This window comes from Desmodus rotundus, chromosome 10, assembly GCF_022682495.2.
Source record: "Desmodus rotundus isolate HL8 chromosome 10, HLdesRot8A.1, whole genome shotgun sequence".
NCBI classification, from domain to species: domain Eukaryota; kingdom Metazoa; phylum Chordata; class Mammalia; order Chiroptera; family Phyllostomidae; genus Desmodus; species Desmodus rotundus.
Window position 1 is genome coordinate 24,665,929 of NC_071396.1, and position 27,575 is coordinate 24,693,503.

The following is a 27,575-nucleotide window of genomic DNA, read 5'->3' on the forward strand; positions in this document are numbered from 1 at the left end:
GCCAAAAGTGGAATTGCTAAGTCAGAAGACAAGCACAGTCCCTCGATGCGACTTGGTGCCGCATCGCAGACGTGGCTGCGTCCTGCGCTGCTGGGTGTTGCGGGCCCGGCCTGCCACCTGCTGCTCTCCCATGTGTGGCCCGAGTAGTGTGTCTTCTGCCAACAGAGGGGCTCTGTGTCATGAGTGGCGAGACCCGTGGTCACGATCCAGGGATTTCTCTAGGGCCCCGTGACCCTGAGTCTGGGTTCTGTCTTGTTTTATTCTGAAAGCTTTGCATAGCAGCTGAAAAGGAAATATTGTGTGTGACATCACCTTACCTAGAGTATGCATTACACTGTCTGATACAGTTCAAGCCAATTGTAGTTACAAACATGAATTAAGGCAAATGCCAGTTTACTTAAATAAATCACAGAGGTTTCTTAAGGGGAAGGCTTATAGATTAGCATTTTAGTCAAATGAATTGGGCATAATAGGATCAGTACATGAACTGCAGATGAGAAGTAACCAAAAACGTTTGAGCGTTACTCATTGATGAAATTTCCACATAATTGATTAGAGTAACAAAAGAACGTCTAGATATTTGAATGTAATTCTTTTTTCTGTGGGGTGTCATTCATTAGCTGATAATTCCAGGGTGAATGGTGGTCCAGGCCGTCTCCCGTGGGGAAGCTGGGCTGTGCCCACAGTGGCCACCCGCCGGCCCCGCTCTGGCTGGTCGCCGCGCAGGTGCCACTGGTCACCGTATACCCAGAGTAGCGCTCCCGGCGTCCTGTGCTTCTTTTCAGTTAAAAATATGTTCTGAGATGTTTCAGGTAATTGCGGTGTGCACGGGCTTGCTCTCCTGTGCCTCGTATCCGATGAAAGAGTTTTCCTACATTTGTTTTTTATCCCTAAACCATAAAAGTTTGACCTTTAAAGTCAATATTAAAGAAACCTTACGCATCTAGAACCTGGTCAAGCTCTGGGGTTCCATCCTGGCTTATGAAAGTAGAACAAAGCAAGCGAAAGCCAGGAACCCCACATGCAGAAGAGGTACGTGCTTAGCACCTGGCATCAGACCACCCACCTGGAAAATGCAACCCCGCCCCACGCACTGTGTGGTCCCGCAAGTTCCGGACCGGGAGCACTCCCTTGATTAGGGTTGCAGCCCACTGTGGGCAGGCAGAGGGTAGGGATGGAGTGGGCGGTGGGAGGAGCCTCTGGCCGGTGGGGCAGGAAGGCGGGGCCTCAGCCCAGCTGGCCTGTGTGGCGGGCAGGCGGTGAAAAGGAAGACAGTGGTGTTTTGTGTCAGAGTGCCTCAGAGGTCATATGGTGACATCTGTTACGTTATTTCTTCTGCGGGGGGGCGATGAGCAGACACAGTGCCAGCCCCAGTGGTGACTCCTGGGCCACTTAGCCAGCGTTCTCTGCAGTTACACCTGTATGTAGGGGGCGGTGTCGAGGTGACGGACAGGGGCCGCTCTGAGCCTGCACACAGCCGCTAGGTCGCACATGGTATGTCACAGAAAGATCGCCACCAAAACAATAGGCGGAAATGACACTTCAGTGTTAAAAGGTAGCAGGCTGAGCCTGTGGAACACTAACTCCTGTATTTACTGTAGGTTTTATTCTGTTAAAACAAGATGCGGAAGAGTTCTCGTAGTAATCGGCAAACTGGGTGTGCGCAGTCGCTTTCCTTTGGTTTTAAACGTGCTTTAACGCTGACTGGCTCTGTCCCTGTCCCCTTCCCCTTGGTCAGCCTCGTCAGGAAGAAGGCGGCAGGGCTGGAGTCGGCGGCCACCATCAGGACAAAGGTGTTTGTGTGGGGGCTGAACGACAAGGACCAGCTGGGCGGCCTGAAGGGCTCTAAGGTACATCCCTGTGGCTGCACTTGTCTCCCTGCCCCGGCAGGAGCTCAGCGCTGCCCTTGTCCCAGAGGCCCACCTATGGGCCGGCTTTCTCTACTGCGTTTTACAGATGGGCTCCCCAAAGTAATCCTGCCGCGCCTTATAGGCACTGCCAAAGCGAGTTTCGGGAAAACCTCTGTTTTGGGCAAATAGTGCGCTTTAGTTCTACTTGCATTATTACTGTTTCATAAACTAGAAAATACAGTCTTGAAAAGATTTGATAAGAGCATCAAAGACAATTACCGACTATAACTGTGCTGATCTTGCCTTCGATACGTACACAGTTTGCTTAACATGAACGAAATAGTGCGTGAAAGTGCCGTAGGTAGAGGTGCAGAGGTGAGCAGGATGTGATTTAATGACTCGCTGCCACGGAGCGTGCGTCTGAACTGGCGTGCCATCCAGTGTCCCTTCGGTCACTCAGTGTGTCCCACCTGGGGAGTCACAAAGCAGTGCCTGCCATTCCCAGCGCCGGGAGCAGTTTCTCCACAACTTGGCTGTAGAAGGATTTCTCATTCCCTGCTTTGTGGGGACATGGAGCAGGAACATTAGAACATACGTATTTGAGTCTGTCCTTTCGAGCTTAACGCATTTGTATCTTTATTTATTTTTTCACAGCCCTGGACCCACTCAGAGGTGGGCGGGGCAGTAATCCCCGAGAGCTGGTCGTGGTGGGAGGGGGATCTGGGGGGTCTTGGGGACACACCCGTGTTGGTGCGTGCCCGGGAAGGAGAGGTGTGGTGCCCCTCCGTGGTTGTGCTGCAAACCCTTTGCCATCCTGGTAGCGGCTGTTAGTTCCTGCCACCGGGGCGGGGAAGGGTCCCTAAGGGCTCTGAGGATTTTAAAGTCACTCACATGCATCGGAACGGGAAATCGAAGCCTGTAATTTTCCAGAGATGCCAGAATCATGTGAGAATAAGCAGGACATGACCAGAAATACAGTATGCTTTATCAGGTGTTTAAGTCTACATTCTGTGTACTTATTTTTCACCTTTAATTACAGAGGTGTTAAATGCACCACGTAGAGAGACTAGGTTGTGGCCCCAGCGTCCCTGTGTCCTGGTCCCAGCGTATAGCAGTTACCAGCAGATGGTCACGGCTTTGTTTTTATTTTCTACACGCCCTGCCCCTGTTTATTTACAGTAAGCCTCAGAACCTCATCTCATCCTTAAAATACTTCAGTGTGTATCCCTAAGAGAAAATAACCTCTGGTTAATATCATATAAGTTAACGGTAATCCCTTGTATCACCTAATAAGGCTACTTGTAATTTTAAAAGTGTAAGGAAAACGATCTTTTTTCTCCTCCTGCTCTAGATAAAGGTTCCCTCGTTCTCCGAGACGCTGTCTGCTTTGAATGTGGTTCAGGTGGCTGGCGGCTCTAAAAGTTTGTTTGCAGGTACAATTACTCCAATATAAACATTTCTAAGGGTCGAGCTTTGCGCTCAAAAACAGTTGTTGTGCGTGAGAAGTGAGACCTGTCCTCGCTCTGGTTCCTGCAGTGACCTTGGAGGGAAAGGTGTATGCCTGTGGAGAGGCCACCAACGGCCGGCTGGGGCTGGGCATGTCCAGCGGGACCGTGCCCATCCCGCGCCAGATCACGGCGCTCAGCAACTACATGGTCAAGAAGGTGGCCGTACACTCAGGTACCTGCCCAGGGCTGCTGCTCGTATGGGGATTAGCCTCACGCTCGTGCTCCGCCAGCGACTGGGGCCCCTCTGCCAGTGACACCACCCTGCCGGGAGCAGCTTTCAGTCTGGGAGCCGTGGGCTTGGTGTCACAGCCCCTTTGAAATGGTCCCAGGTTGTGCTTGGAGGTGTGCCCTCTGTCTGGGAAGTAGCCTGTAGCTTCCTTTAGATTGCTGCAGTGCCCCTGTGCCCCAGTGATGAGAAAGGTCCTTTCAAAGATCACACGCCTTCCATGTAGCGGATCTTTCAAAGCACCCTGTGAGGCCCCTGCTGACGGGAGCTGAACCCAATACGAAGCCTGGCGTGTGCCTGGGCCAAGGGGGCGAGCTGTCTCGCCATGGTGCAGCCTCCCAGCGGCAGGGGCTCGAGCAAGGTGCATACTTGCTTTCCCTGTAACTGTCCGGGGGTGGGTCCAGGGCCAGTATGGCAGCTCCGTGCCCAGGTGGAGCGGGCTCCCCTGGTCCCCCCTCACTGACAGACCCCCACCTGAAGCTCTTTTACACAAGCCGTACTTGTCTCTCATCTCTCTCCATCCTCTCTGAGCTGGGGAGTCTGGGAAATGTAGTTTCTAGCTGAGCACATTGCTGCTCTCTTATATAGGCCCTGTGGTAAGGAACCTGGCATGATACGTGGGGTGGGGTGCGGAGGCTGGGGGCCCAGCATCTGCCAGGGACGCCAGTGACCTTCCTTCAGGGGAAGTTGGGCTGGAGACGGCTTCTTCCTGGGGAGAGAGCCTGGGCCAACATGTCTGGGAAGAGTGAGGTGCCCTGCCTGCACACCATGGCGTTTGGCTTAAGTGGGTCCCAGCCGGGGAGCAGTCCTCACAGGCTCGATTGCCCTTGCCCTTGAGGGTTTGCCTGATGACAGGTGTCCTTCCTCCTGCTTGTCCTTCTGAAATTCAATCTTGACAGATTTAACATAGCAGCAGTCCCGTTAATAAAGGACGTGATTTTGCTGCTGCTTTGCAAGTGAAATTCTTTCTAGGATCTCACCCTTGTAGTTTAATAAAAGCTCGCTTATGTTATGTACCTGTTCCCCCTGAAACGTTGGTCCTGTTTTTCACTCATTTATCTAACACGTGTTCTTTGAGTGCCTCCTGCACGCCAGGCAGAATAGGCGGCTGCGTGGTGACCCCGCGTACCCGCCTCTGACGGCCACACCCGTGTGCACGCTGCAGGCGGCCGGCACGCCACGGCTCTCACCGTTGACGGGAAGGTGTTCTCCTGGGGGGAAGGTGACGACGGCAAGCTGGGACACTTCAGCAGGCTGTAAGTGCTCCCCTCGTCGCTTGCTAATCTGGGCCGGTAATAGCCAATGCCTTTTGACCGTTCTCTCTCAGAAAAGTAAATGGCGCGGGGCGGGTGATTGATGAGAAGTGAACCTAAAATGTATTTTGAACATTATCCAGGAGCGTGGCTTTGCCTCACACGTTCTGTATGAAGGTGTGCCCATATTTAAGTGGATCTGTAGATGTCCTTGTCTTCCTCCTTTAAAAAAACAAAAGCTGGTCGATCATAGGGAGTGTTGCCTGAACTTGCCCTAGGAACTGCGACAAGCCGCGGCTGATCGAGGCGCTGAAAAGCAAGCGCATCCGGGACATCGCCTGCGGGAGCTCGCACAGTGCGGCGCTCACGTCCAGCGGGGAGCTCTACACCTGGGGCCTCGGCGAGTACGGCCGCCTGGGCCATGGCGATAACACGACGCAGCTGAAGCCCAAGATGGTGAGTACGCCCGTTTCTGTCACTTATGGAACCCTTACCATTGGCGGATTTCCAGAGAACCTACGCTTGGAGTCTGAGAAAGTCCGTGAAGACCGGTGCGTGATGGGCTTTCAGACGGGCTCAGTGCCCCGCCTGACTCTACTCTCACGTTTGCGGTCGAGCAGGTGAAGGTGCTGCTCGGGCACCGAGTGATCCAGGTCGCCTGCGGAAGCAGAGATGCGCAGACCCTGGCCCTGACCGACGAAGGTGCGCCCCGTCCTGCCTCTCCGTTCCTGCCTGGGGGTGGACATGGGCAGACTCTGTGCTGAAGCGTGTCTTCCTTAAACCTAGGCTTGGTGTTCTCCTGGGGTGATGGCGACTTTGGAAAATTGGGCCGGGGAGGAAGTGAGGGCTGCAACGTGCCCCAGAACATCGAGAGGCTGAACGGACAGGGCGTGTGCCAGATCGAGTGTGGCGCCCAGTTCTCCTTGGCTCTCACCAAGTCAGGAGTGGTGTGGACGTGGTATGTGCTCTCCCTGCCACCCTGCACGCGTGCCATGCGGTGTGCGCCCTGTCCTGCGCCCACCCCGGAGGCGTGCTGGCCCCTTTGTCCCATATCTATCTATCTCAACTCGGGATCGCTGACGGTAGTGAAGGAGGAGATTCCCACCATAACTGAGTTGTTTGCAAACCATAACTGAGGACGTTTTAGCCCAGCGTGTCTCTCCTGGTGAGGCGAGGTGTGTGTGAGGTGGCTCAGCTTTCTCAGAAACCCCGGGGATCACTCGGGTGGAAGATGGAGTTTAATTTATTTGATCCTGAGGGAGTTCAGGACCAGACGGGGAGCTGGGCACCCCGCCAGCGGGGGACAGCGGGAACATCATGCCCCGGGGGCAGCTGAGAAAGAATGACACCTGTCAGAGTAGGACCTGTCAGAGGTATTGGAGCTGTCAAGTTTTCGATCTCTATGTACGAAAACCTGCATCAGTAACTTTAATATTGGGAAACACACTCAGGACCTTGCTAGAGAAGAGCGGTGTTCGGATTTACGGCGTCACGTCAGAGACCTCGGGCGCGGTGGGTGGTGTTGGCGTGGAGCTGGCTCGGATGTGCTGTCAGGGTGTCGGCCTGCGGCACATCGCCAGGCTGCCATCGCATCCTGAAGCGCAGTGTTGACCTCCCCGCAGGGGCAAGGGGGACTACTTCCGGCTGGGCCACGGCTCGGATGTGCACGTGCGGAAGCCGCAGGTGGTGGAAGGGCTCAGGGGGAAGAAGATCGTGCACGTGGCCGTCGGAGCCCTGCATTGCCTGGCGGTCACAGACGCGGGGCAGGTGAGCCGAGGTCGGGATGGGCCGTGGTGTCAAAGGGGTAACTCGCCATGGGGTGAGGTGCGTCTCGTGCTTGAAGGACCAGGAGCTGGGCCATGTGCTTTGGTTCCTGCATGCGTCTGCCCTGTTGTCAGTGGTGGGGACACCGGGAAAGTGTCCCTGACCGATGCATGTTAGAACAGAGTGGGTTCTCTGACTCTGAAGTCCCCGGGGAAATGTGAAGAGATTGCCACTGAAGGCGCTCCTGCTGCTAAGGTAGGAGCCGTATTTTACTTCAGGGACGAACAGCCAGTGGGGAGATGGATGCGCTTCATCCCAGAAAGAGTGGTCCTCCCCACATGCTCATCACTCGTCCGCTATGAGAGGCTCTTCTGCCACAGCAGGCTCATGGGAGTTGTATTGTTAAGATTCATGTCTGACTGCAAATTAGCACACGGGTTTTGTGGGTTTTTTAAAAAGATTTTATTTATTTATTTTTAGAGGGGACGGGAGGGAAAAAGAGAGGGAGAGAAACAGCAATGTGTGGTTGACTCTTGAGCTCCCCCTGCTGGGGACCTGGCCCACAACCCAGGCATGTGCCCTGATTGGGAATCGAACTGACAACCCCTTGGTTCATAGGTCGGCAATCAATCCACTGAGCCACACCAGCCAGGGCAGCACACTGGTTTTTAATCAAAATGAATGAAAAGTCAGCTATAACTTCTCAATCTGTAAAACCAAGAAGGGAATTTTGTGAGTCCCCCGTTATCTGTGGAGGGTGTGCTGTAAGACCCCCAGTGGGTACGGGAGACCGTGGGCTGTGCTGAGCCCTGTATGTATCGTGGGTCCTCGGATAGTGTCGCAGTCAGTGTTGTTTTGATGTAACATCGATGAGGGAGAAATCGGTTTCTGGCCGGGGCCACTGTCCGTGTGCAGTGCCTGCCATGTCTGACTGGGGGCTCCCACATCCCGCAGATGGGCACGTGTTAGAATTGTCCCCATCTGAGCCCGTGTGAGGGGCCCTGCCATGGACCAACGTCCCGCCCAGGGTGGGGCCCTGCCTTGCGCCCTGAGCTGCAAGGAGTGCTTCTGGGCTGCAGCTGACCAAGGGTCACTGAGACCATGGAAAGCAGAACCGTGTATAAGGGGGACTACTGCTGTACTTCAAAACCGAGCATATTGTTTATGATCATTTTTCTTTGCAAATAAAGGAAAAGTAGCCCTGGCCAGGTAGCTCAGTGGGTTGGAGCATTGTCTTGTACACCAAAAGGCAGCGGGTTTGATCCCCGGTCAGGGCACATGCCTGGATTGTGGGTTGGATCCCTAGTCAGGGTGCATATGAGAGGCAACCAATCGCTGTTTCTCACATGGATGTTTCTCTCTCTCTCTCCCTCCCCCGCACTTTCTCTCTCTCTCAAATCATTAAAGATTGATTTAATTGGGAGAGGATTAAAAATAAACTAGGATAGGAAAAAATAAGTTACTGCATTTATGATGAGGAGACCCCACTCCTGCTTCCTCTAACAAAACAATAGATGAACTCATTGGATTGATACTAAGTTAATGATCATTTATAGTCATTGGCAAGAATTTTGAAGTTTAAACAAAATGTCCTGAAATGCAGAAAATTTCTGGCTGTCTCCCCTGAACAGGTATACGCCTGGGGGGACAATGACCACGGCCAGCAGGGCAACGGCACGACCACCGTGAACAGGAAGCCCACTCTGGTGCAGGGCTTGGAAGGCCAGAAGATCACGCGAGTGGCTTGCGGGTCGTCACACAGTGTGGCGTGGACGACTGTCGATGTGGCCACGCCTGCCGTCCACGAGCCCGTCCTGTTCCAGACTGCAAGGGACCCTTTAGGTGCTTCGTATTTAGGTAACACCGATTTGCATTTTCTGACTCCTTCCCGTACAGTATGGCAGCATCATAGAAAGTTTATAGAGCGCCCACCTGGTGAACGTGAGTTAGGAGATCTTGTCACGTGACCTATGGAGCGGGGCGCTGGGCTGAGCCCTCGCTGTCTTCCCAGCCTGTGTGCTGGGCCTGATCCTGTCTTTTGTGCAGGTCTGCTGATGGCTGTGGGCAGCTCCCCGCTCAGAGGCACCCATCAGCTTCTGCTGCACCCTCAGCCAGGGTGCATGGGGCACTTCACATCCCCAAGGCGCCCCTGGGCAACCCTCTCCTCTCTGGTCCTGTCCTGTGAACTGTGGCCAAAGGGGCCTCGCTCACTCAGAGCTCTGCCTCCTGTATTCGTGAGACTGCTGCTCCCCCACCACCCCTCTCGGCCGTGAGCTGAGACCTGCATCCAGGAAGACTTTACTGGGATCATCTTCTTTTCTTAGAAAAGGTTTTATTTATTTTATTTTTAGAGAGAGGGGGAAGGAGGGAGAAAGAGAGGTAGAGAAACATCAATATGTGGTTGCCTGTTGTGCGCCCCCTACTGGGGACCTGGCCCACAGCCTAGGCATGTGCTCCGACTGGGAATCGAACCAGCGACCCTTGGGTTCACAGGCTGGCACTCAATCCACTGAGCCACACCAGCCAGGGCTGCTGGGAGCATCTTGTCTTCTTGCCATTGTTTTAGATTCATAGCCTTACTCTTCAATGGTAAGTACTTATAGATAGCTATTGTAACATTTTTACAGTTTGTACATATAACATAGATTGTAGTGAATGCATTTTGCAAAAGTACCTACGTTGTTTTGCAGTGTCAGTGAACCTTTGCTGAAAATAACTTTCTAGAAGTTACAGAAGTATAAATAAGATAAAATAAATGGGTTCTCTGTCCTTGAAAGGTCGTTGATGAACCTAACACCTCACCTGTGAAATACCAAAATGCAGACTGCATTGTGTTTTGGAACTAAACCGAAAGATTTAAATCACAGACATGAACCAACCGTGATCTTCAAAACTGGACCCGAACTCTCATTTTCTCTGCAGGTGTGCCTTCCGATGCCGATGCCTCTGCCGCCAGTAACAAAATCAGTGGTGCGAGTAATTCCAAGCCAAATCGGCCTTCCCTTGCCAAGATCCTCCTGTCCCTGGACGGGAACCTGGCCAAGCAGCAGGCCCTATCTCACATACTGACCGCGCTGCAAATTATGTACGCCAGGTAGGCTTGCTCGCCGGCGTTTGAAGTCCTGCAGTTACATAAGCTGGCGGTTTGTGTCAGTTTTTTGGTTGACCCAATATCTCTCAGACAGTGTGGTGTTACTGTCTTTAAATAATGTGAGTTTTAGGTCACGTACACTTTGACGCTTGAAATTTGAATCAGAAAACCCAGTTAAAATAGATTTGTCCATTAAAGTACCTTAAGCATGAATCTTTGGGGGCAGAGGAAGAATTCATTGACACTGATACTCAGCAATGTTTAAGGCCATTCGAAATCCCCTTCATTCAGTCACTCAGGAAGGCAGAGGTGTGGCAGCTGGGTGTTTCCCAGCCCTTCGCCTGCTGTCTTCCAGCCTCAGGAGTTCCCGTCTGTCAGTGGGTTGGGGTTATGGGCCTGACAAGCAGATGTGAGTGCTCCCGGGAACGGCACTTGCAGACCGCAGACCACGCGAGAGGATGGGCAGTCCCTGCCGCTTCCTGCGAGGCGCCCCTGGGATGTAGCTCAAACACCAAATTACCCTCCGGCTCTAACAGCCCAGGAAGATTGTGTGGGGAAAGCTGGAGGCTCACTCCGCTCATTTCTTCATTTGGCAGAATTTCTCCTGTTATGACCGTGGGCATTCAGATGTTCCGTGTTTTTCCAAAAGTTTTGTTTTGTGTATCCAGTGCAAACGAGGGAGCCCCCTGGGTAGTGTCTGGCTGGTCTCCGGCCTGCCGCCCTCCAGTGGGGAGGGCAGCTACCCCACGCCCCGCTTTCTCTCCTGCCAGGGACGCTGTGGTGGGGGCCCTGATGCCAGCTGGCATGATCGCCCCGGTGGAGTGTCCCTCGTTCTCCTCCTCGGCACCCACTTCTGATGCGTCGGCCATGGCCAGTCCCATGAACGGAGATGAGTGCGTGCTGGCAGCTGACTTGGAAGAGAGGCTGAGTCCAAGTCCGTGGCAAGAAAAGCGAGGGGAGGTAAGAATGAAGACAGCCAGTGTTAGAGCAGCGAGGGGAAGGGCCAGGGAAGTCTCGTCACTCTGTCACTTAATTCAGAGTGTTTTCCTGCCTGTTGCTGTGGTTCGGGGCTTGAGTTAGAAAATATTCTATGCCCCAGGCATTGTGGCTCCCTTGATTGGACCATCGTCCCAGAAACTGAAAGGTCGCAGGTTTGATTCCCGGTCAGGGCCTGTGCTTGGGCTGTGGGTTCGGTTCCCTGTGAGGGCGTGTACAGGAGGCATCTGACCTATTGATGTCTCTCTCACATCCACCTTTCTCTCCCCCCATCTCAATCTCCCTTCCCTTCTCTCTAAAATCAGTACGTGTGTCCTTGGGTGATGATAAAAGAAAATATTCTATTTAAAAAGACTTTTTAGCATGTGAATGGAACTCGATTTGTTCTTTAAAAAAGTTGCTGTATGCATGCCCTGGCTGGTGTGGCTCAGTGGATTGAGTGCCAGCCTTTGAACCAAGGGTTCGCTGGTTGGATTCCCAGTCAGGGCACATGCCTGGATTGCAGGCCAGGTCCCCAGCAGGGGGAGCTCAAGAGTCAACCACACATTGATGTTTCTCTCTTTCTCCCTCCCTTCCCCTCTGTCTAAAATAAATAAATAAAATCTTAAAAAAAAAATGTTGCTAAATTCAAGTCCACAGTCCTTTGCAATTCTAAAACCTTATAGCTCGTGAAGCCAAAAGTTTTTGGAACTTTTGGGGAAAATCTAACTTGAAAAGATGTGAGCTCATGTTAGTCTTTCTCACATGACCTGTTGTGAACAGCCCTGGGTTTCCCTGGGAACGCAAAGGCGTCTGACTCTGAAGGGCGGCCCCCTGACCCCACTGGGCTACAAGCCCCGCTAGGTACAAGCACCCAGTCACTGCTGTAAAACCTGGACTGTTCCAGATGGCCAGGGGGCGGTCAGGTAAGGCTTTCGGGAATTGTGTGGGAAGTGTGCCACGCTGCTGAGTTTTTGCTCTTTCTGTGTATTTTTTAAACTAGATTCTCTCCTCCGAGGACGCTGTCACCCCCTCCGCAGTGACCCCATCTGCTTCCTCAGCTTCTTCCCGGCCGTTTATCCCAGTGACTGATGATCCAGGAGCTGCCAGCATCATTGCCGAAACCATGACCAAAACCAAAGAGGTCCAGGGGCTTCTCGAATATTTTCTTTTGAAATGATCTTGCATGTGCACGAGGCTGGCGGGAGTAGCACATAGAACAAGGGCGCGGCATCCACCGGAGTCACCGTTCCCTGTGTCTCTGGGTGCCCGCAGGCCCACTGTGTGGGTGGCAGAGCCGTGGGCACAGCCCTCCCCCTCCGCTCAGCAGTGCGTGTCCCTCCGGTCAGGGTGTTTCACCTTCCCACCCACGCAGGCTTTGCCCCTCATCCTGATTGTACCTTTCTAGGTCTAGGCCCCCCGCCCCCAGCCCAGGTGTGTGTCTCTTGTAGTCGTGGGACCAGCTTTTCCGTGCACCCCTTTGGGGTGTGCGCGCTGTTGACTTGCCACTTGCCAAGGAGCGTCGGCCAGGCTTCTGCGCGAGAGGTTAATAAAACCGTGTCGTGAGTCGGGTGCCCGGGGAGACGCCACGAGCCCCTGAGAGTACCTGCTTCCTCACTGTATTTCACCCACCGGTTTTCAGGAGCTCCTGAGGAGCCCGGCTCAACACGTTGTCGCTGGGGCCGTAGTCACAGGGCGCTGCTTCCAACTTCATCATGCCTTTGGGACTGTAATCGTTGTCCGTCTCCTGTAAGGGAGAACTTCCCCTCCTCTTTCTGTCTGTCTGTCTGTCTGTCTCTTTTGGTGTAGAGTCATGGGATCGTATTTAACACATTACTGTTACCATTTGGCAACCAGATTGTCCTAGACTTAGCCCCTGGGAGCCCCGCTTGGCTGATTCCTTTGTCCTTCTGACGTGTCCCCATATAGTTGTGTGAACCCCCACTTCCGTATGGCACCATGGTGTGTTCCAGACTCATTCTTCACTGTCCTGTCCCTGCCCGGGACCAGCCGTTTCTCCCAGGAGGCCTGGCTCCTTCCGATGGGCCATAAGCTTTGGAAACAGCATCGGGGAGTTTGGGAAGCTGGTTGCTGCTGCGGGCCCTCGGGGGGGACTCCCTGGGCACGGGAGCGTTGGCTTCTCCCTCCGCGGCTGGGACAGACCAGCGCTTCAGTGCCATTTCAGCGCCCCAGGGTTTGACCAGGCATCACCCTTGCTGTACTCGGGGCGTGTGGCCCTGTTATATGTCGCCGGCTGGGTTTGCTGTTTTGTTGGAGATTTTTTCACCTCTCTCATAAGGAGTGCTGATGTGTAGTTTTTGTGTGTGTGTGTGTGTGTGTTTGTTTTTTGTGATGTGTTTGCCTGGTTTGGGTACCAGGGAAATGCTGGCCTCACTGAATGAGCTGGACAGTGTTCCTTCCTTTTCTGGTTTTTTTTGGAAGACTTTGAGAAGGATTGGTGTTAATTCCTCTTTAAGTAGTTGGTAGGATTTTATCTGTCCTCCTACGTGTGCCCATCACTCTTTGAGTGTTTTCGGCTTCCGGCTGCAACACAAAACTCTGGGCTCAGCAACTTGTTTCCCGCTCCAGCACGGCAATCAGACGTTTCTGCACGAAGTCTTGGTTCTTTTTAGTGGCGAACGGTATTTGGAAGCTCAGATTTGGGCCTTCGCATGCTTGCTGTTACTGGGGTCTTGCATTCAGTCTCTCTCAGCGGACTGAGCTCGGGAATAGATGTGCCTGTGCCCACAGGGTAGTAACGCATCAGTTCACTAATGTCTGTTTCATTGCATGTCTATTTCATTGCGCATCTACACACAGAGGAAACCCCTGGTCCACGGCAGCACAGTCCATTCTAATGACGGCACAGGATTCTTTCTGGTTTTCTTCCCCCTGTTGTTTCTGGAGAGAGTTGGCACTGCTCTCGCTGAGGTCCAGGAAGCCAGTGAGAAGGGCAGAGGCGTTTGGGTGTCTGTCCTCCCTCTGAGGAGCCAGAGTCTGCGGGGACCCAGAGGGGCCTGGGTCCTCCCGAGTTCAGTCAATGACTCACACTCCCTCTAAGCTCAAAAGTGTGGGATTGCCCAGTGCTGGCAGCTTCTCATTTGTTTCTGTAAACTGAACCCCACCTCCGCCCTCCCGGAGGCTGCAGGGCTGGGGGTAGCTGCCTGGCGGGACACCCCCAGGGGGTGCGCTAGGGCAGTGATGCCGCCCCAGGCAAGCACATGTCTCCCTTCCTCTGCTGAAGGGGAGAGGGAGGGTGTCAACACAAGGTCACTGCCATCAATCTAATGCCAACAGAAACCCCCCCCATCTAGGGTACAGTAGAAGGAGAAACTTTATTCAGGAAGTTTAAACAGGACATGCAGTCTCCAAACCTGAGACAAAGCGGAGGCCTGTTTGTATAGAGAAAGTGTCCGCCCTTGCCCCTGATTGGTCCATTTTATGCAAATGAGGACTCCAATTTTACATAGTGTCATTGGTCCACATAGCACTGTCCTGATTGCCCTGAATTGCCCCTTCTGATTGGTCATTATGGAGCTGCTCTGATTGGTTGATAAAGATGCAAATGAGCATCTAGTGGTGCGGCACCAATTGATGGGGTAGGTCTTGGTCAATTGGTTGAGATACAACACCAGGAGCTCCTTTATATGGTCCGCTCAGTGGGCGGCGGGGGGGTGGGGGTTGAGGGGGGAGGGGGGTGGCGCTGCTGGCAGCTGAGTCTGTGGCTCTTCCCTGAACGGCAGCATGTGTGGGAGAGGTCTCTGTCAGCAACTGCTGGGCTTTGCTTGTGACTTTGGGCACTGTTGACGACGAGGACTCCTTTTTGGCAGATGCTATTTCTTTTCAAGATCCACAGAGATAAATGAAGACTCTTACTTTATATTTTTCAAGGAACGAGATGATGGATAATGTGTTTTGCATGCCAATGAGTCACTTCAGATGAGCCTCTAGGCAAGAATTATGGGGAGGATATAGACAAAATATGCAAAACTCTGTACAAGTGTAGTTGATAGAAAACGCCCAGGCCTGTCTTCTGGGCAGGGATAGACTTCACATGCAAGGCCTCGTCCCCAGCCTGCCTGCAGGGAGCGCCTGTGAGACGAACTTGGTCACAGTGTGAACTGTCCTTTCTTTATAGTTTAAGCATCCCTTCTGACAAATGCTGTTATTGATTTGTAAAGTTCATTGGTCTTAGAAACGGTACATGGTGGCAGAGATTTTAAATAGGGGCCTTTCCCTTCTTAATCTGGGTTTTCATGGTCTTCAACGTCGCATACAAAGTCCCTTATTTACCTGTGGTGGTCACACACCCTTTGAGTTTCAGGGTAAGCTGGTGACTATCTCGTAACATAATTATTCCTCACTTCACTCTTGGACTCTTCAGGATGTTGAAAGCCAAAATAAAGCCTCAGGCCCAGAACCTCAGTCGTTGGACGAGTTCACGAGTCTGCTGGTCTCGGACGACACCCGTGTGCTGGTGGACCTGCTGAAGCTGTCCGTGTGCGGCCGGGCCGGGGACAAGGGCAGGGAGGTGCTTTCGGCCGTGCTGTCTGGCATGGGCACTGCCTACCCCCAGGTGAGCCCCGGGCGGGAGGTGTGGGCCCTTCTCTCCACGGGCAAAGCGGCTATTGACGTGACTTCTTATCTGGTGTTTGATTTCATTCTAGTAGATGGCAGTTTAGGAGGGTTCTGGGTAAAACAAGTCCCTTCTCTATCAAATGTGCCACAGGTTTGCCCCCCAATTCGCCTTTGACGTCACTTCGATGTAGTTAGCTGTTTAGAAATTTCTACTTGTTTATGACATCGGGTCTGCCAGGTTTCTGTTTATGGCTTCTGGATTTTGTGTTGTGCTGAAAATATGCTTGCCACCGTGATGTTGCTGAAAGACATCCACTTTTCTCTAATAATTTTTTGTGATTTTATTTATTATATCTGCCTTTTTGAGCCACCTGAGATTTATCTCAATGGAAGGGGTAAGTTAGGATCCAACTTGATTCTTTCCTAGATAAACATATCAATGTTTATCCAATATCAATGTCAATATCAGTGATTGAATCGTTCATCTTTTTCCAGGAATTTGAAAACGACTTTTGTTGTATTCTTAATTCCCGCGTGTATTTGGGTCCATTTACAGGCCCCTGTGTTCCATTCATCTAACTCTTTGCTCTCTAATATACCACAGTGTCTTGACTGTTCCAGTATTTGGTGGCACTGGGTCCAGGAGGGCTTCCTGCCTTGCAAATGTCCTGCACCTGAGCCTCCGGTGTGGCGGCCACCAGCTAGCTACACGTGGCCACTGAGCACTCGGAACATGGCAGATGCACCTGAGGAACTGGGGACTCCTTTTCTTTAACTTGAACTTGCATTTGAATAGCCACATATGGCTGGTCTAGGGTATGACATCGGTGTTACATGAGTATGTCTTACAAACGGGATCATTCAGCCCTGAGGTCCCGGGGCTTCCGTAGGGGCTTGTCCATCAGTGGGCTTGACCTCCCTGCCAGGGGAACTCATGCTGCGCCATCTGTTCCCCTGGGCCCCACGTTGCTGCCGCCCCTGCACCATAAAGTAGTTGAGGAGACAGTGGTGTGGCCTGGAGGACACAGTCATTGGTGTTGCAGATACTTCAGGGGCTTGTCATTTCTTCATCATATTCAGGAAGAACTAAAAAACTACAGGTTCCTGCTTTCTAGTTTTCCAAGGCGAGTCGCTTGGCATAATGCTGGGAGGTTAATGAAGGGGAATAGCCACAAGCAAAATACTGATTGTGCGCACGGTTACCATGAGCAGGAAGGACACACGGACAAGAACACACAGGCAAGGCGGCAAGCCCTACAATGTTACGCACATGCCTGCTGCACCCGCTTCGAGGCGCAGGTGTCCCCTCTGGCTACAGATGGGACAGTGGGCGTCCTCAGAGATTGTTCCTAGGGGCTACCTAGGTGGTGGGCCGGTAGGAGAAAGGGGGTGGGGCCCAGAGTGCCCTGTGTGCCTGGGACCCCACTGTTGCCATCCCGTGCGGCTCATTGGCCTCTCTGGGGGACTGCTGGGCTGTGCAGCAGCAGTGGGGTAACACCGGTGTCCGTGTGTCAGTGACTCACGCCAGGTCCAAGGGGAACGGGGACAGAGGTAGGGTTGTCTTCAAACCGCCCTGGCCAGTGGGAGGATGTTACTCCTGTGTCCTTTCTTATACTGGGGACTCTTAAAAACAAGAGAGAGAGAGAGACCGAAGTTTACAACGATAATGCGTAGATGGCAGTGGTATCAGCCCGTCTGCCGTTCCCTGCTCTGTTGGTTACCTTCGTATAAGGAAACAGTTACATATTTTTGAAAAGTATAGAACAGAGAATAGTTTCATTTCTTTCTAAGTTAAAAAAATGTGTGTCGGTGGATGTATTATTGCTGGAATGACATGTCCTTGCTTGTTATTGGGGACAGCATCCAAGGAGTTTATAATCACCAGTACGGACCACTTAAATGACGCGAGTCACTCAAATGTCCGGGCGGGATCTGGGCATTGTGGATTGTGGAGCGGCCGCTGCTGTGGCTGCGGCTGGCCCTTCCAGTCCCGGGTCAGGAGCCCCTGCTGGGTCTGGGGTCGTAACCTTGCGCTCCAGCTGGACGCCCTGTGCCTTTTGGGTCCTGGCCATTGTGGTCACCTTTCTGTTCCTTCCCTCGGTTCGTCTGTTCCTGACGCTGACTCCCCTCTTGGGGACGTCCTCTCGTCTGGGGTGAACAGAAACTGCTGCCATCACAGGCGTTCTGTTCCTTCAGTCGGCGTGTGCTGGGTGGTCTGTGTCCCGCTCCTGGTACCCGGTTTACTCCCAAGCGTCACAGCCCCCTGCGAGCCCTGCACTGTCATCATTTCATACTCGAGGAAACCGAGCCCTGATGTGAGCTAGATTTCTCAACCCCCCGAGTCCTCTGCTCTGCCACCCTGCCCCGCAGAAGGACCCGGACGCTGGGCCAGCAGAGGTGGCACCCCAGGAGCTCCCGATTTGCATCGCGCTTCCTCCCGCAGGTGGCGGACATGCTGCTGGAGCTCTGCGTCACCGAGTTGGAGGACGTGGCCACAGACTCGCAGAGCGGCCGCCTGTCCTCGCAGCCCGTGGTGGTGGAGAGCAGCCACCCGTACACGGACGACACCTCCTCCAGCGGCACAGTGAAGATCCCAGGTATTGTGGGCGGTGGGGAGGCTGGGGCTGCCGGCCTCGCCTCTGCGGCCTCTGCGGCCTCTGCGGCGGCTGGCACCATCTTACAGAGCAGAGTTCACGGTCGCTTTAGACACACTTCTCCCCACTTTTCCTAAAATAGGCTTGTCTCTTTTCAAAATAAAACATGGCAGAAAACCAGGCATCGTGGATGTTTCTTAATGATTGCCAGATGGGGGCCTTAGCGCCCAGACCTCAGGTCCAGAACTAGCCCGGTGCCCACCCCAGGAGCCCCGCTCAAAGCGACAGAGCCCTGACTTAGAGCTGTCCCTGAACCGCATTTCTGGGCAGTTTCTGTTCCCCAGATGTGTATTCTCTTAAGTCTTTTAGTTATTGATTTCCACCTGTTAAGTTTCTCTATTGACTGTTTGCCTTTTCTCACTGATGTACCTATTGGGGAACGTGGGCCTTTGACCCGCTGGGCTTCCTGGGCCTGGATGTGCACACCCCTGCTGCACTGCAGCCCACCCCCCAGGCCCTGCTGGTCGCACATGTGCTGGATTCGGAGGCCCAGGTAGTGGGGGCCCTTCAGCAAGACCGCTGGCTGGCTGTGGCCCAGCATCTGGAAGCTCCCGGCTCTGCTGGTCCCCCGCTCTGTGATGATGTCAGCAGCCCAGCACCCGGGGTCGCTGGCCTGTGGGGGTTGCCACACGGTGCTCCTCAAATTGCTTCCTTCCTTTCTTAATTGCATACCTCATGGGGAGACGTTGCCCCTCACCCTCGGGCTGGTTCACCAGCGTGTCCAGGGACGGATGGTCCCGGGACCCTCAGCGGATTGAAAGCAGCACTAGCATTTTGTGTAGGATTTTTGCCTCTCTTTCCATGAATGGTTTGGTTTGTCGCTCTCCTGCCTTTTTTTTGCCTTGTGAATTGTTTGTTTCTGTAGTCTTTGTCTGGCTTCTGCTGTCTTTGTCTGGCTTTGGCACGGGGCCAGCTCTGGCCTCAGAGGTTGAATTGCAGAGTGCTCCCTCCCCCTGTCCTCTGAAGGCGTCTGGGTAGGATCGGTGCTGTTCTTTGAGTGGGTGATAGACTTCACTGTGAAGCCGTCTCAGCCTGGGCTTGTCTCTGTCAAATGGTGTTTCCTTTGAGTTGGTGGGTGAATGGGTCTATTCTGTGCCAGCTTCAGCCTGCGGGCCCGCACCGGGGCCCAGCGGGCGGACTTCCCTCAGGCATTGTGCTTTTCTGAAACAAGGGTATGACTGTGCCCACCCTTGTTCTTATCCCATCAGTGATAACCACGGAGGAGACTTGGAAGACATGCAGGTTCATTACTTACAAGGCCTGGGGATTATGTAGCACAGCACAAGGCGTGGGGCCACACAGCAAGGTCATGGGTACAGAGAGAGCACGCACGCATGGCTGGGTTCTGCCTTTACTGGGGCCGAGGACGGGGGCTGAGGGCTTCTGGGCTCACTCTTTATTAATGAGAATGAAAAGAGTGGTGATGTAAAGCTGTGGAAAAGAAGACAAGTGGCCCAGACAGACAGTTATTGAAATCAACCGAGAGCTGGGAGGAAGGAGGAGCAGCGTTGGGGGTGGTGGCCTGGCTCTTCCTCTGGGGCACAGGTGGTGAACACCAGGCCCGCGGGCCGAATCCGGCCCTCCACCTTGTTTTTCCCGGCCTGGGGCCTTGTTTTTACTTGGCAGCAGCGCCAAGCTGGCACTTAACTGTTAAGCAGTAGTTACATTTATACAAAGGTCCTAAAATGACATTTGGCCCTTTGAAAGCAACCGCGAGGCTGATGTGGCCCCCGGTGACAATGAGTTTGACACCCCTGCTCTAGCATGTGGGGGCAGTGTCTCCCCTGAGAGACATCTCAGAAGTGGGTGCCTTGGAAATCAAAACTGAAGGAAGTCAGGCACTTGAATTACAAAAAAGAAAACAAAGGCCAGGATTCAAACTACAGAGTCTTTCTGGAATTTGTTCGTTTCATCCAGGTGGCCTGGTTTGTTGGCACAAAGTCGTTCCTAGCATCCCTCAAAATCTTATGAGTTTCAGTCGGTCGCTTGGTTCCAACGAGAAACCACTCTCCCGCGTAGCCCCCTATCAGCCCTCTCTTGCAACACTTGTTCCCACCAGAGGGGCGGGTTTCCTGAGCATCTACAGTTCTGAGACAGCAGCGGGGTGTCCTACAGTGTAACGGAATCCTGACCCTGGAGGTCGCGCCAGGCCCCCTCCCCCCGACTGCTTCGGGGCTCAGCCTCCCAGGACCGCCCCCCTTCATATAAGTTCTTTGGCTTCTCCATTTCCCATACCATTCTTAACCTCCTCCTGTCTATTTGGCAGGAACTAAGGGGGCGGGGGATGCTGGTGGAAGGGGGGTACAGGGTGGAGGGGAATAAAGAGGAGAAAAATTATTGGACAACTGCAATAGCATAATCAATAAAATCTATTTAAAACAAAACAAAGACCGCCCCACTTCAGATGCCAGTCAAATCCAGATTTTTACCTGCACTCCTTGACCAGCCTGCTGTGACCTCAGAGGTCCCCCAGCCCCTCCTCGGGCTCTGTTGCCGCTGGAGTAGCTCCCAGAACTGAGAGAAACAGTTACTTACGTTCCTGAATTCGTTATACAGGATACAGAGCAACAGCCAGATGGAGAGGTACGCAGGGTGAGGCCTGGGAGGGCCCCCAGTGCAGGAGCTCTGTCCCGGTGGAGCTGGGGTGTTGTCGCCTGCTGGCAGGCACCAGTTCATGGAACCTCACTGACCCGAAGTGTCCATGGAGCTTAATCTGCAGCTCCTTCCACCTTCCCAGAGGCCCCTCGGTGGGGCGGAAAGGTCCATCCCTCTAACCACGTGGTCATTGTTTTGACCAGCCATACACTAAGTTACCTCGTTAGCATAAACGCAGGGGGGCTCCAAAGGCTTCTTCGGAATGACAAAAGATGCTCAGGTCGGGAAATTTCTACTGTTTTAGGAGCCAGGAGGCGAAAACTAAGATCAAATACATTTCCTATTATGCCACAGTAGTGCGGCCCCTTCTCCCTTCCTGCTTTTGATCATCCGCGGCTTCAATTTTTTCCCCTCCTGGTCAGTCGTGTTAAAAGTTTGTTGATTTTGTGGATCTTGCCCTGACCCGTGTGGGGTGTGGCCCAGCTGGTTGGGCATCAGACTGCAAACTGGGAAGGTCGATTCCTGGTCCAGGCACGTGCCTGGGTTGCAGCTCGGTCCCCAGTGGGGCGCGGTTGGGGTGTGTGCAAGGAGCACTGATTGGTGTTTCTCTCACATTGATGTTTCTCTCCTTCTCTCTCCCTTCTTTCTCCCTCTCTCTAAGAATAGATAAGTAAAATAAAACTAAAAAATTCTTCTTTAATAAAATTTTTTTGTTGATCTTTTCAAACAACCAGCTTAATGTTTCATTAATTTTTTTCCTTGTTTTCCCGTTTTATCTTTTATTGATTTCAGCTGTGATCTTTATCACTTTCTTCTTTCTGCTGTTGTAGTTTGCTTTTTTTCTATTTTCTTAACAAAGAAGCATAGATTATTGATATGAGACCTTTTTTACTGTTAATATGGTTTAAGTGACAAATTTCCCTCCAAGCACTGCTTTAGCTGAATCCCCTAAGTTACGATCAGCCTCAAATATTTTCTAGTTTTCTTTTTAAGATCTCTTGTTTGAGCCATGGATTAATTAGGAGTGCTGTTTAAGCGTTTTGGGATTTTCTGAATTTCTTTGTTGTTAATTTATAATTCCATTATAAGTAGAGGATATACATGGAATGATTTCAGTTCCTTTAACTTTGTTGAGACTTGCTTGATAGCCTGTGGTCCTAGAAAATGTTTTGGGCCTGCTTCATAAGACCGGGCACTCTTCTTTGTCGGGGGGGGGGGGGGGGGGGTGAGGGTGGGGGGGGAGTGTTCTGTAAATGTCTTTGAGGTTCAGGTGGTCAGAAGTGTTGTTGAAATCTTCTGGGGGGTTACTGATTTTCTGTCTGCGCGTTCTCTTAGTGGTTGAGAGCTGCGCACTGAAATCCCCAGCTGTAACTGTGAATTTGTTACTTTTCTTTTCTATCGTTTTTTCCTTCCTGTGTTTTGGGGCTTTGTTGTTAGGTGTGCAAACCTTTGTAATTGTTACATGTTCCTGATGTCTGACCCTCTTTTCACTACCAAATCTTCTTTTCTGTCTCTCGTAATGTTTCTGAAACTCTGTTCTGATGATATGGGAGTAGCCACTCCCGTTCTCCTGTGCTTACGCTGCGTGCTACATGTGTCTCCATCCTTTTACTCTGAACTCCAAGTTTGTCTTTGGCTCTGCACCTTTTTCTTTTTTAGTTGTATCTTTTTTGCCCCCCCTCCAATCTAGCCTAACAATCTCTGCCCTTTGAGAGGGAGGGTTAGGCCGTTCACATCTAGTATAATTACGGATGTGGTTGCATCTACACCTGCCATTTTGCTGTGTATTTTCTCTGTGCCTGATGGCATTTTTGGTTTTTCCTTTAGTGCTTCTTTTGTGCGAAACAAAATCTTTTTAGTGTGCCATTTTAATTCTGATTTTGTCGACTTTCACCCTTTTGTTTTCGTATTTGCTCTAGGGATTAAGACATGCATTTTAATGTATCACACTCTAGTTGAAGTGAGTACTTTCCTTGTGGTTAAAAGTTGCAGCTTTGCTTCAGTACAGTTCTAGTGTTTCTGCCCTCCTTTTTTAAATCAATGCTATCTATACTGCATTTATATAACTTGCACATCTGTGCAACACATTAGTAACTGTACTGCATTATGCCAGGGACGGGCAGACTTTCATACGTCCCCAAATATTATTTTGAATTTTCCCCCAACCACTTAAAAGCACAAACCATTCTTAGCTCCCAGGCGACGCAGGTACTGAAGGAGGCACAGATCTGGCCTGTGGACTCCAGTTCCCTAAGATCTGCTTTATGCAATATTTCGTCTTTTAAAAATAGTAAGACTGTTAAAAATAGTAAGGCATTACTGCGGGCCTTCTAGCTGGTCCTTTACTGGTACCGCCCCCAGCACATGGGGCTGCCCTAGGCGAACCCAATCTCCAATCTCGGCAGAGCCCCACCCCCTCCTGTTAGAGCCCCGCCCCTTCCCGGCGGAGCCCCGCCCCAGCTCTGGGGGGAGCAACTCTGGCAGGATCCCCAGGGCTCCCACCGACCCGCGTCCAGCAGTTTGTTCATGAATAAACACTTCTCAGTTTGTAGTTTGCCTTTAACTGATTTGCCAAGACCTGGAAGCCTTATTTTTTACTATTTTGCGTGGTTTTGTAGTTGTTTGGGGAGAAGGTTTGCTACCCCCTTTTCGCCACCACGCCCAAGTCCTGCCCCTTGTGAATTCTTTTGTGAGCTGCTTTGTCCCACAGAAGCTCTAGATCCAATGCTACGTACCGGACGTATGTGGTTTTAAATGCCGGGCGGGATAAGAAAGCTTGGTCTGCGGACGGTTTGTAGCACGAAAACCAGCCCAGAAGTGCGAGCTCAGAGCAAACCGGCTGAGTTCTAGCGCCCTCTGGCCACTCCCTCGGAGGCCAGTCTCTTGCGGAAGCAGGGCAGTCAGTCCCTGGCCCTGTCTCTGAGGGCCGTCCTGCCCGACACCCCGCTTTTCCTTTGGTGTTAGACGCCGCTCTGGCCTCACTGTTTCTGCGCGGTGCATGGTGGCTCGCGGGCTCACCTGCGCTGCGTCAGGTGGGGGTGGTCACTCTGCTCTGCACTCCCTGTCCTCCAGGTGCAGAAGGACTCAGGGTAGAGTTTGACCGGCAGTGCTCCACAGAGAGGCGCCACGACCCGCTCACCGTCATGGATGGCGTCAACAGGATCGTCTCCGTGCGCTCAGGTGGGGGAGGCAGGTCGGGTGGGCCCGCCTGCTCAGATGTATGGTCGCTAACAGCACCGTGGTGCTGCTTATCATGGAGGCTTAGGAAGGGACAGGAAGCTTTTTAGCCTCAAAGAATATAGGTTTTATCTGCCTTTTCCCAACGCTTTCAGTGAGTTTAATAATCCGAGTGGCTGTGCGTGTTGGCATGGATGGGCGGGATTACTGGGTGGCAAGCCAGAGAGCAGTCCCCGCCTGGAAGGCCCAGCCTCCCCCATGGGAGAGCCAGGCTCCTGTCAGGCAATGGTTGACGGGCCACAAAGCTTCTTAAAGGGACTGGTGTCTTAACTGAGCGCAATTGGGGGCTGCACACGGACTGGGTGCCTGGTACGTGTGGACGGAGCGCTGGAGTGGACGTGAGATGGCACCCGTGGACCTGTCTGCTCGGCAGACAGGTGCCAGACCTCCCAGTCTGGGTGGCTCGTTCAGTGCTCTTTCACTCGGCCTTTCTGTCCGTGTTGGGGAGGGGGTGTCTGTGAGCATGCCTTTCGGGAGTTCTCCATCCTCCCTCTCCAGTGAGGGTCTGCAGCCTTTTCCTGCCACCACTTCTCCCCTCTGCCCTTCCAGGGAAAGCAGCCGCAGCCTGAGCGTGTGTGACGGGCCTGGCCGAGTCCTAGCAGAACTGTCTTACACGGTGTTCCTCAGTTAAACCCCAGTCTAAATCTTTGGGCAAAGTAGTGTAGCCAGTGACGAGTACTGATGTTTTTCCGGCAGCTTGACGAATGCCGACACAGCTTTCCGGCAGCTGGCTGTGCCTGTCATCAGTGCTTTGAGTTGGAATCCCCACCAGGCACTCCCACAGCACTGCTGCAGGGCCCTTCCAAACAGAGATCTGGCCAGGGGCGGCCCGCAGGCGACTTCTGTGGGGAAGCTGGGGCTCTTTCTCCTGTTCCCTGGGTAACAGCCATCCTATCACACCCTCCCCAGGGCCCCCTGTGGCCCCCGACCTGGGCATGGGTCACGTTCTGCAGACAGGGTGTGCAGGACTCTGCTTTATACCTAAAGCAACCTGTGGCGATCGGGTGGTGCAGTGGGCCTGACACCAGGGTGTGCTTCCCTCCCCAGGCCGAGAGTGGTCCGACTGGTCCAGCGAGCTGCGGATCCCGGGAGACGAGCTGAAGTGGAAGTTCATCAGTGACGGGTCCGTGAACGGGTGGGGCTGGCGCTTCACGGTCTATCCCATCATGCCAGCGGCAGGTAAGGGGGGCTTCCAGTGCCCACTGTGTCCTCCAGGGCCTGGGGTCTGCCTTCTCCTGCTGTGTGGGGGGCTGCCCTGCCTGGGCCCCACGGCGCCGAGGTCAGGACCTCGCAGAGCCCCCAGCTGCCCCCAGGTAGCGCCCCACCCTCGCCAGCAGGAGAGCGGCAGTTGCTGGTGTGGCTGTTCCGTCATTTGGTTTTCAGATAAAATGTCAGAGTACAGATTAGCTATGTGACGTGGATGGTGGCAGGTCCGTGGGTGGCCCTCTAACCACAGCCTTTGGGTGGGCAAGGCTCACTCCTTGTCAGTTAGAGGAAGCAAGTGTCCCTATGCCCTTGGCCTGTCGGACACAGGACATTCGTGGTGTTCACTCCTCAGGCCCTAAAGACCTCCTTTCTGACCGATGCGTCCTCTCCTGCCCGTCCATGGACTTGGTGACGTGTCTGCTCGACTTCCGGCTCAATCTGGCCTCCAACAGAAGCATCGTCCCGCGCCTGGCTGCATCACTAGCAGCGTGCGCGCAGCTGAGCGCCTTAGGTAAATGGCACCACGATTGCCACCATGCCTGTCGCACTCCACGGGAAAGTGGCCGAGCTCCTGATGTGTTCTGTCTGCTCTCTGCAGCTGCCAGCCACAGAATGTGGGCCCTGCAGAGGTTGCGGAAACTGCTGACAACTGAATTCGGACAATCAATCAACATCCACCGGCTGCTGGGGGACAACGATGGGGAAGCGAGAGCTTTGGTATGGAGCAGGAATACACGGTCCCCAGACGCTTGGCCCTCTGGGAATAAAATGTTGGTGTGGTCATTTAAATTGGGAACTCCCACATTAGAGTAAGTCGGCCTTTGGCACACACAGACGCCCTTACATGGCTGCGTACACTGAGTGGGGCAAGGCCTTGATTTTAAAAACAGTGGCGTCTCAGTGCCTGCTGGAATTCACAGCGAGTCTTTGTTTTGCTGGGTGAGGTAGTTCTGTTGGAGGGCTTCCCGACGCTAACCATGCTGAGAGACCAGTGTGTGGGCCGGGAAAGGACGGGCTCCGTGGGAGCGGCTTTACTGAATGAAATCAAGGATCCTTTGGTGAATTTTTAAAAAATGTTTTTAGACAGCAGGGAAGGGAAGGAGAAAGAGAGGGAGAGAAACATCTGTGTATGGTTGCCTCTTGCGTGCCCCCTACTGGGGACCTGGCCCTCAACCCAGGCATGTGCCCTGACTGGGAATCGAACTAGCGACCGTTTGGTTCGCAGGCACACGCTCAATGCACTGAGCTACACCAGAGTCTTTGGCGAATTTTGAACTCCCCTTTTCTCCTAGTGTTTGTTGTGTCCTTTGAGGTATTTTCTTTCCTATTTGAAATTGTCAACGCTCATGTTTTAGGGTGAATGGTACCAGTGTGATAAAACGCGTGACCTTAGGAACAAGTCCCTCCCTGTCCCTGCATTGTGGGGGCGCGGGCGAGGCTGTAATCGGGGTGTTTGCTTAGAGTCTCACAGGCAGCGCGCTGGCCGCCCTGGTGAAAGGCCTTCCGGAAGCTCTGGAGCGGCAGTTCGAGTACGAGGACCCTATCGTGCGGGGTGGCAAGCAGCTACTCCACAGCCCGTTCTTTAAGGTAATCTTGGCTTGGTTTAGCCGGTGGCAGAGCCAGCGAGCTGTCCTGTGCGGTGCGTCCCCTGTCAGGCCTCCTGAGGACAGGGGCAGGCACCGACGGAGTATTACCCGACAGTGTTCCAGAAGTGGCTGCAATCTAAGCCCTTCCACTTCAGGGGTTAGCGCGCTCCACCAGGCGCCCACTGAGGTGGGAGCACTGCCGCGGCCGTGGGGTCTGTGTGTTGGGTGCATCGCCTGGGGCGCAGGGATGCGCATGTACTCACTGGGCGTGTGGCAGGAGGCCCGAATGAGGTCCAGGCCTATTAGGGTGACCCTCTGTGGCACGCAGTGTTGGCGACGGGGGTGTTAGCTGCCGTTCTGAGCGTCCCTGTGTCGGCTGCAGGTGCTGGTGGCTCTGGCTTGTGACTTGGAACTGGACACCCTTCCCTGCTGTGCCGAGACGCACAAGTGGGCTTGGTTCCGCAGGTACTGCACGGCCTCCCGCGTGGCTGTGGCCTTGGACAAGAGAGCGCCACTGCCCCGGCTGTTCCTCGACGAGGTACGACACGTCGTTTCGGAATCGCATGTGGAACGCAAAGATGCTGGCTTTGCGTGCACCTAGAGGGGAAGACGGGGCCGATGTTACCAGACACGGCAACATGTCTGGCGCCCAGACATACTGTAAAGAAAAGAACACATAGGTGAAAATTCACAAACTGACATTGGGATTTTCACTTGAAGTTGTAGGAAGTTAAGATAAATGCATAGGTGTTTTTCGTATCTTAGACTGCATACAATCACTGGTTTTGCTTAGTCACCGTGAAACCACAGTGATGTTGGCGTTCCCGCATATTCTCGCGCGAGGCCCCTCCTGTCTTCTGACTTCAGTATGGAAATGACCGTTTGACTTGCAATCTCACCGTCACGTTGTCTAGGTGGCGAAGAAAATCCGTGAGTTAATGGCAGACAGCGAGACCATGGATGTCCTCCACGAGAGCCACGACGTGTTTAAAAGGGAGCAAGACGAGCAGCTGGTGCAGTGGATGAACAGGTCGGTGCGTCAGGGACAAGAA

At 53.1% G+C, this 27,575-nt stretch overlaps 1 protein-coding gene across 5 annotated transcripts in view; it reads left to right on the forward strand.

Moving 5' to 3' along the window:
- Positions 1-27,575, forward strand: part of HERC2 (HECT and RLD domain containing E3 ubiquitin protein ligase 2) — a 177,790-nt gene that overhangs the window by 122,117 nt on the left and 28,098 nt on the right. For all 5 annotated transcript variants that reach the window (XM_053913371.2, XM_053913370.1, XM_053913372.1 and 2 more), the window contains 21 exons: positions 1,739-1,850; positions 3,202-3,283; positions 3,387-3,530; positions 4,750-4,840; positions 5,116-5,293; positions 5,458-5,539; positions 5,624-5,795; positions 6,460-6,604; positions 8,233-8,458; positions 9,524-9,695; positions 10,463-10,652; positions 11,671-11,811; positions 15,052-15,243; positions 17,689-17,842; positions 23,567-23,674; positions 24,779-24,910; positions 25,290-25,448; positions 25,536-25,654; positions 26,399-26,524; positions 26,906-27,061; positions 27,438-27,553. In XM_053913371.2, coding sequence (XP_053769346.1) covers positions 1,739-1,850; positions 3,202-3,283; positions 3,387-3,530; positions 4,750-4,840; positions 5,116-5,293; positions 5,458-5,539; positions 5,624-5,795; positions 6,460-6,604; positions 8,233-8,458; positions 9,524-9,695; positions 10,463-10,652; positions 11,671-11,811; positions 15,052-15,243; positions 17,689-17,842; positions 23,567-23,674; positions 24,779-24,910; positions 25,290-25,448; positions 25,536-25,654; positions 26,399-26,524; positions 26,906-27,061; positions 27,438-27,553 — 2,997 coding nt within the window. The remainder of the gene's footprint in view (positions 1-1,738; positions 1,851-3,201; positions 3,284-3,386; positions 3,531-4,749; positions 4,841-5,115; positions 5,294-5,457; positions 5,540-5,623; positions 5,796-6,459; positions 6,605-8,232; positions 8,459-9,523; positions 9,696-10,462; positions 10,653-11,670; positions 11,812-15,051; positions 15,244-17,688; positions 17,843-23,566; positions 23,675-24,778; positions 24,911-25,289; positions 25,449-25,535; positions 25,655-26,398; positions 26,525-26,905; positions 27,062-27,437; positions 27,554-27,575) is intronic.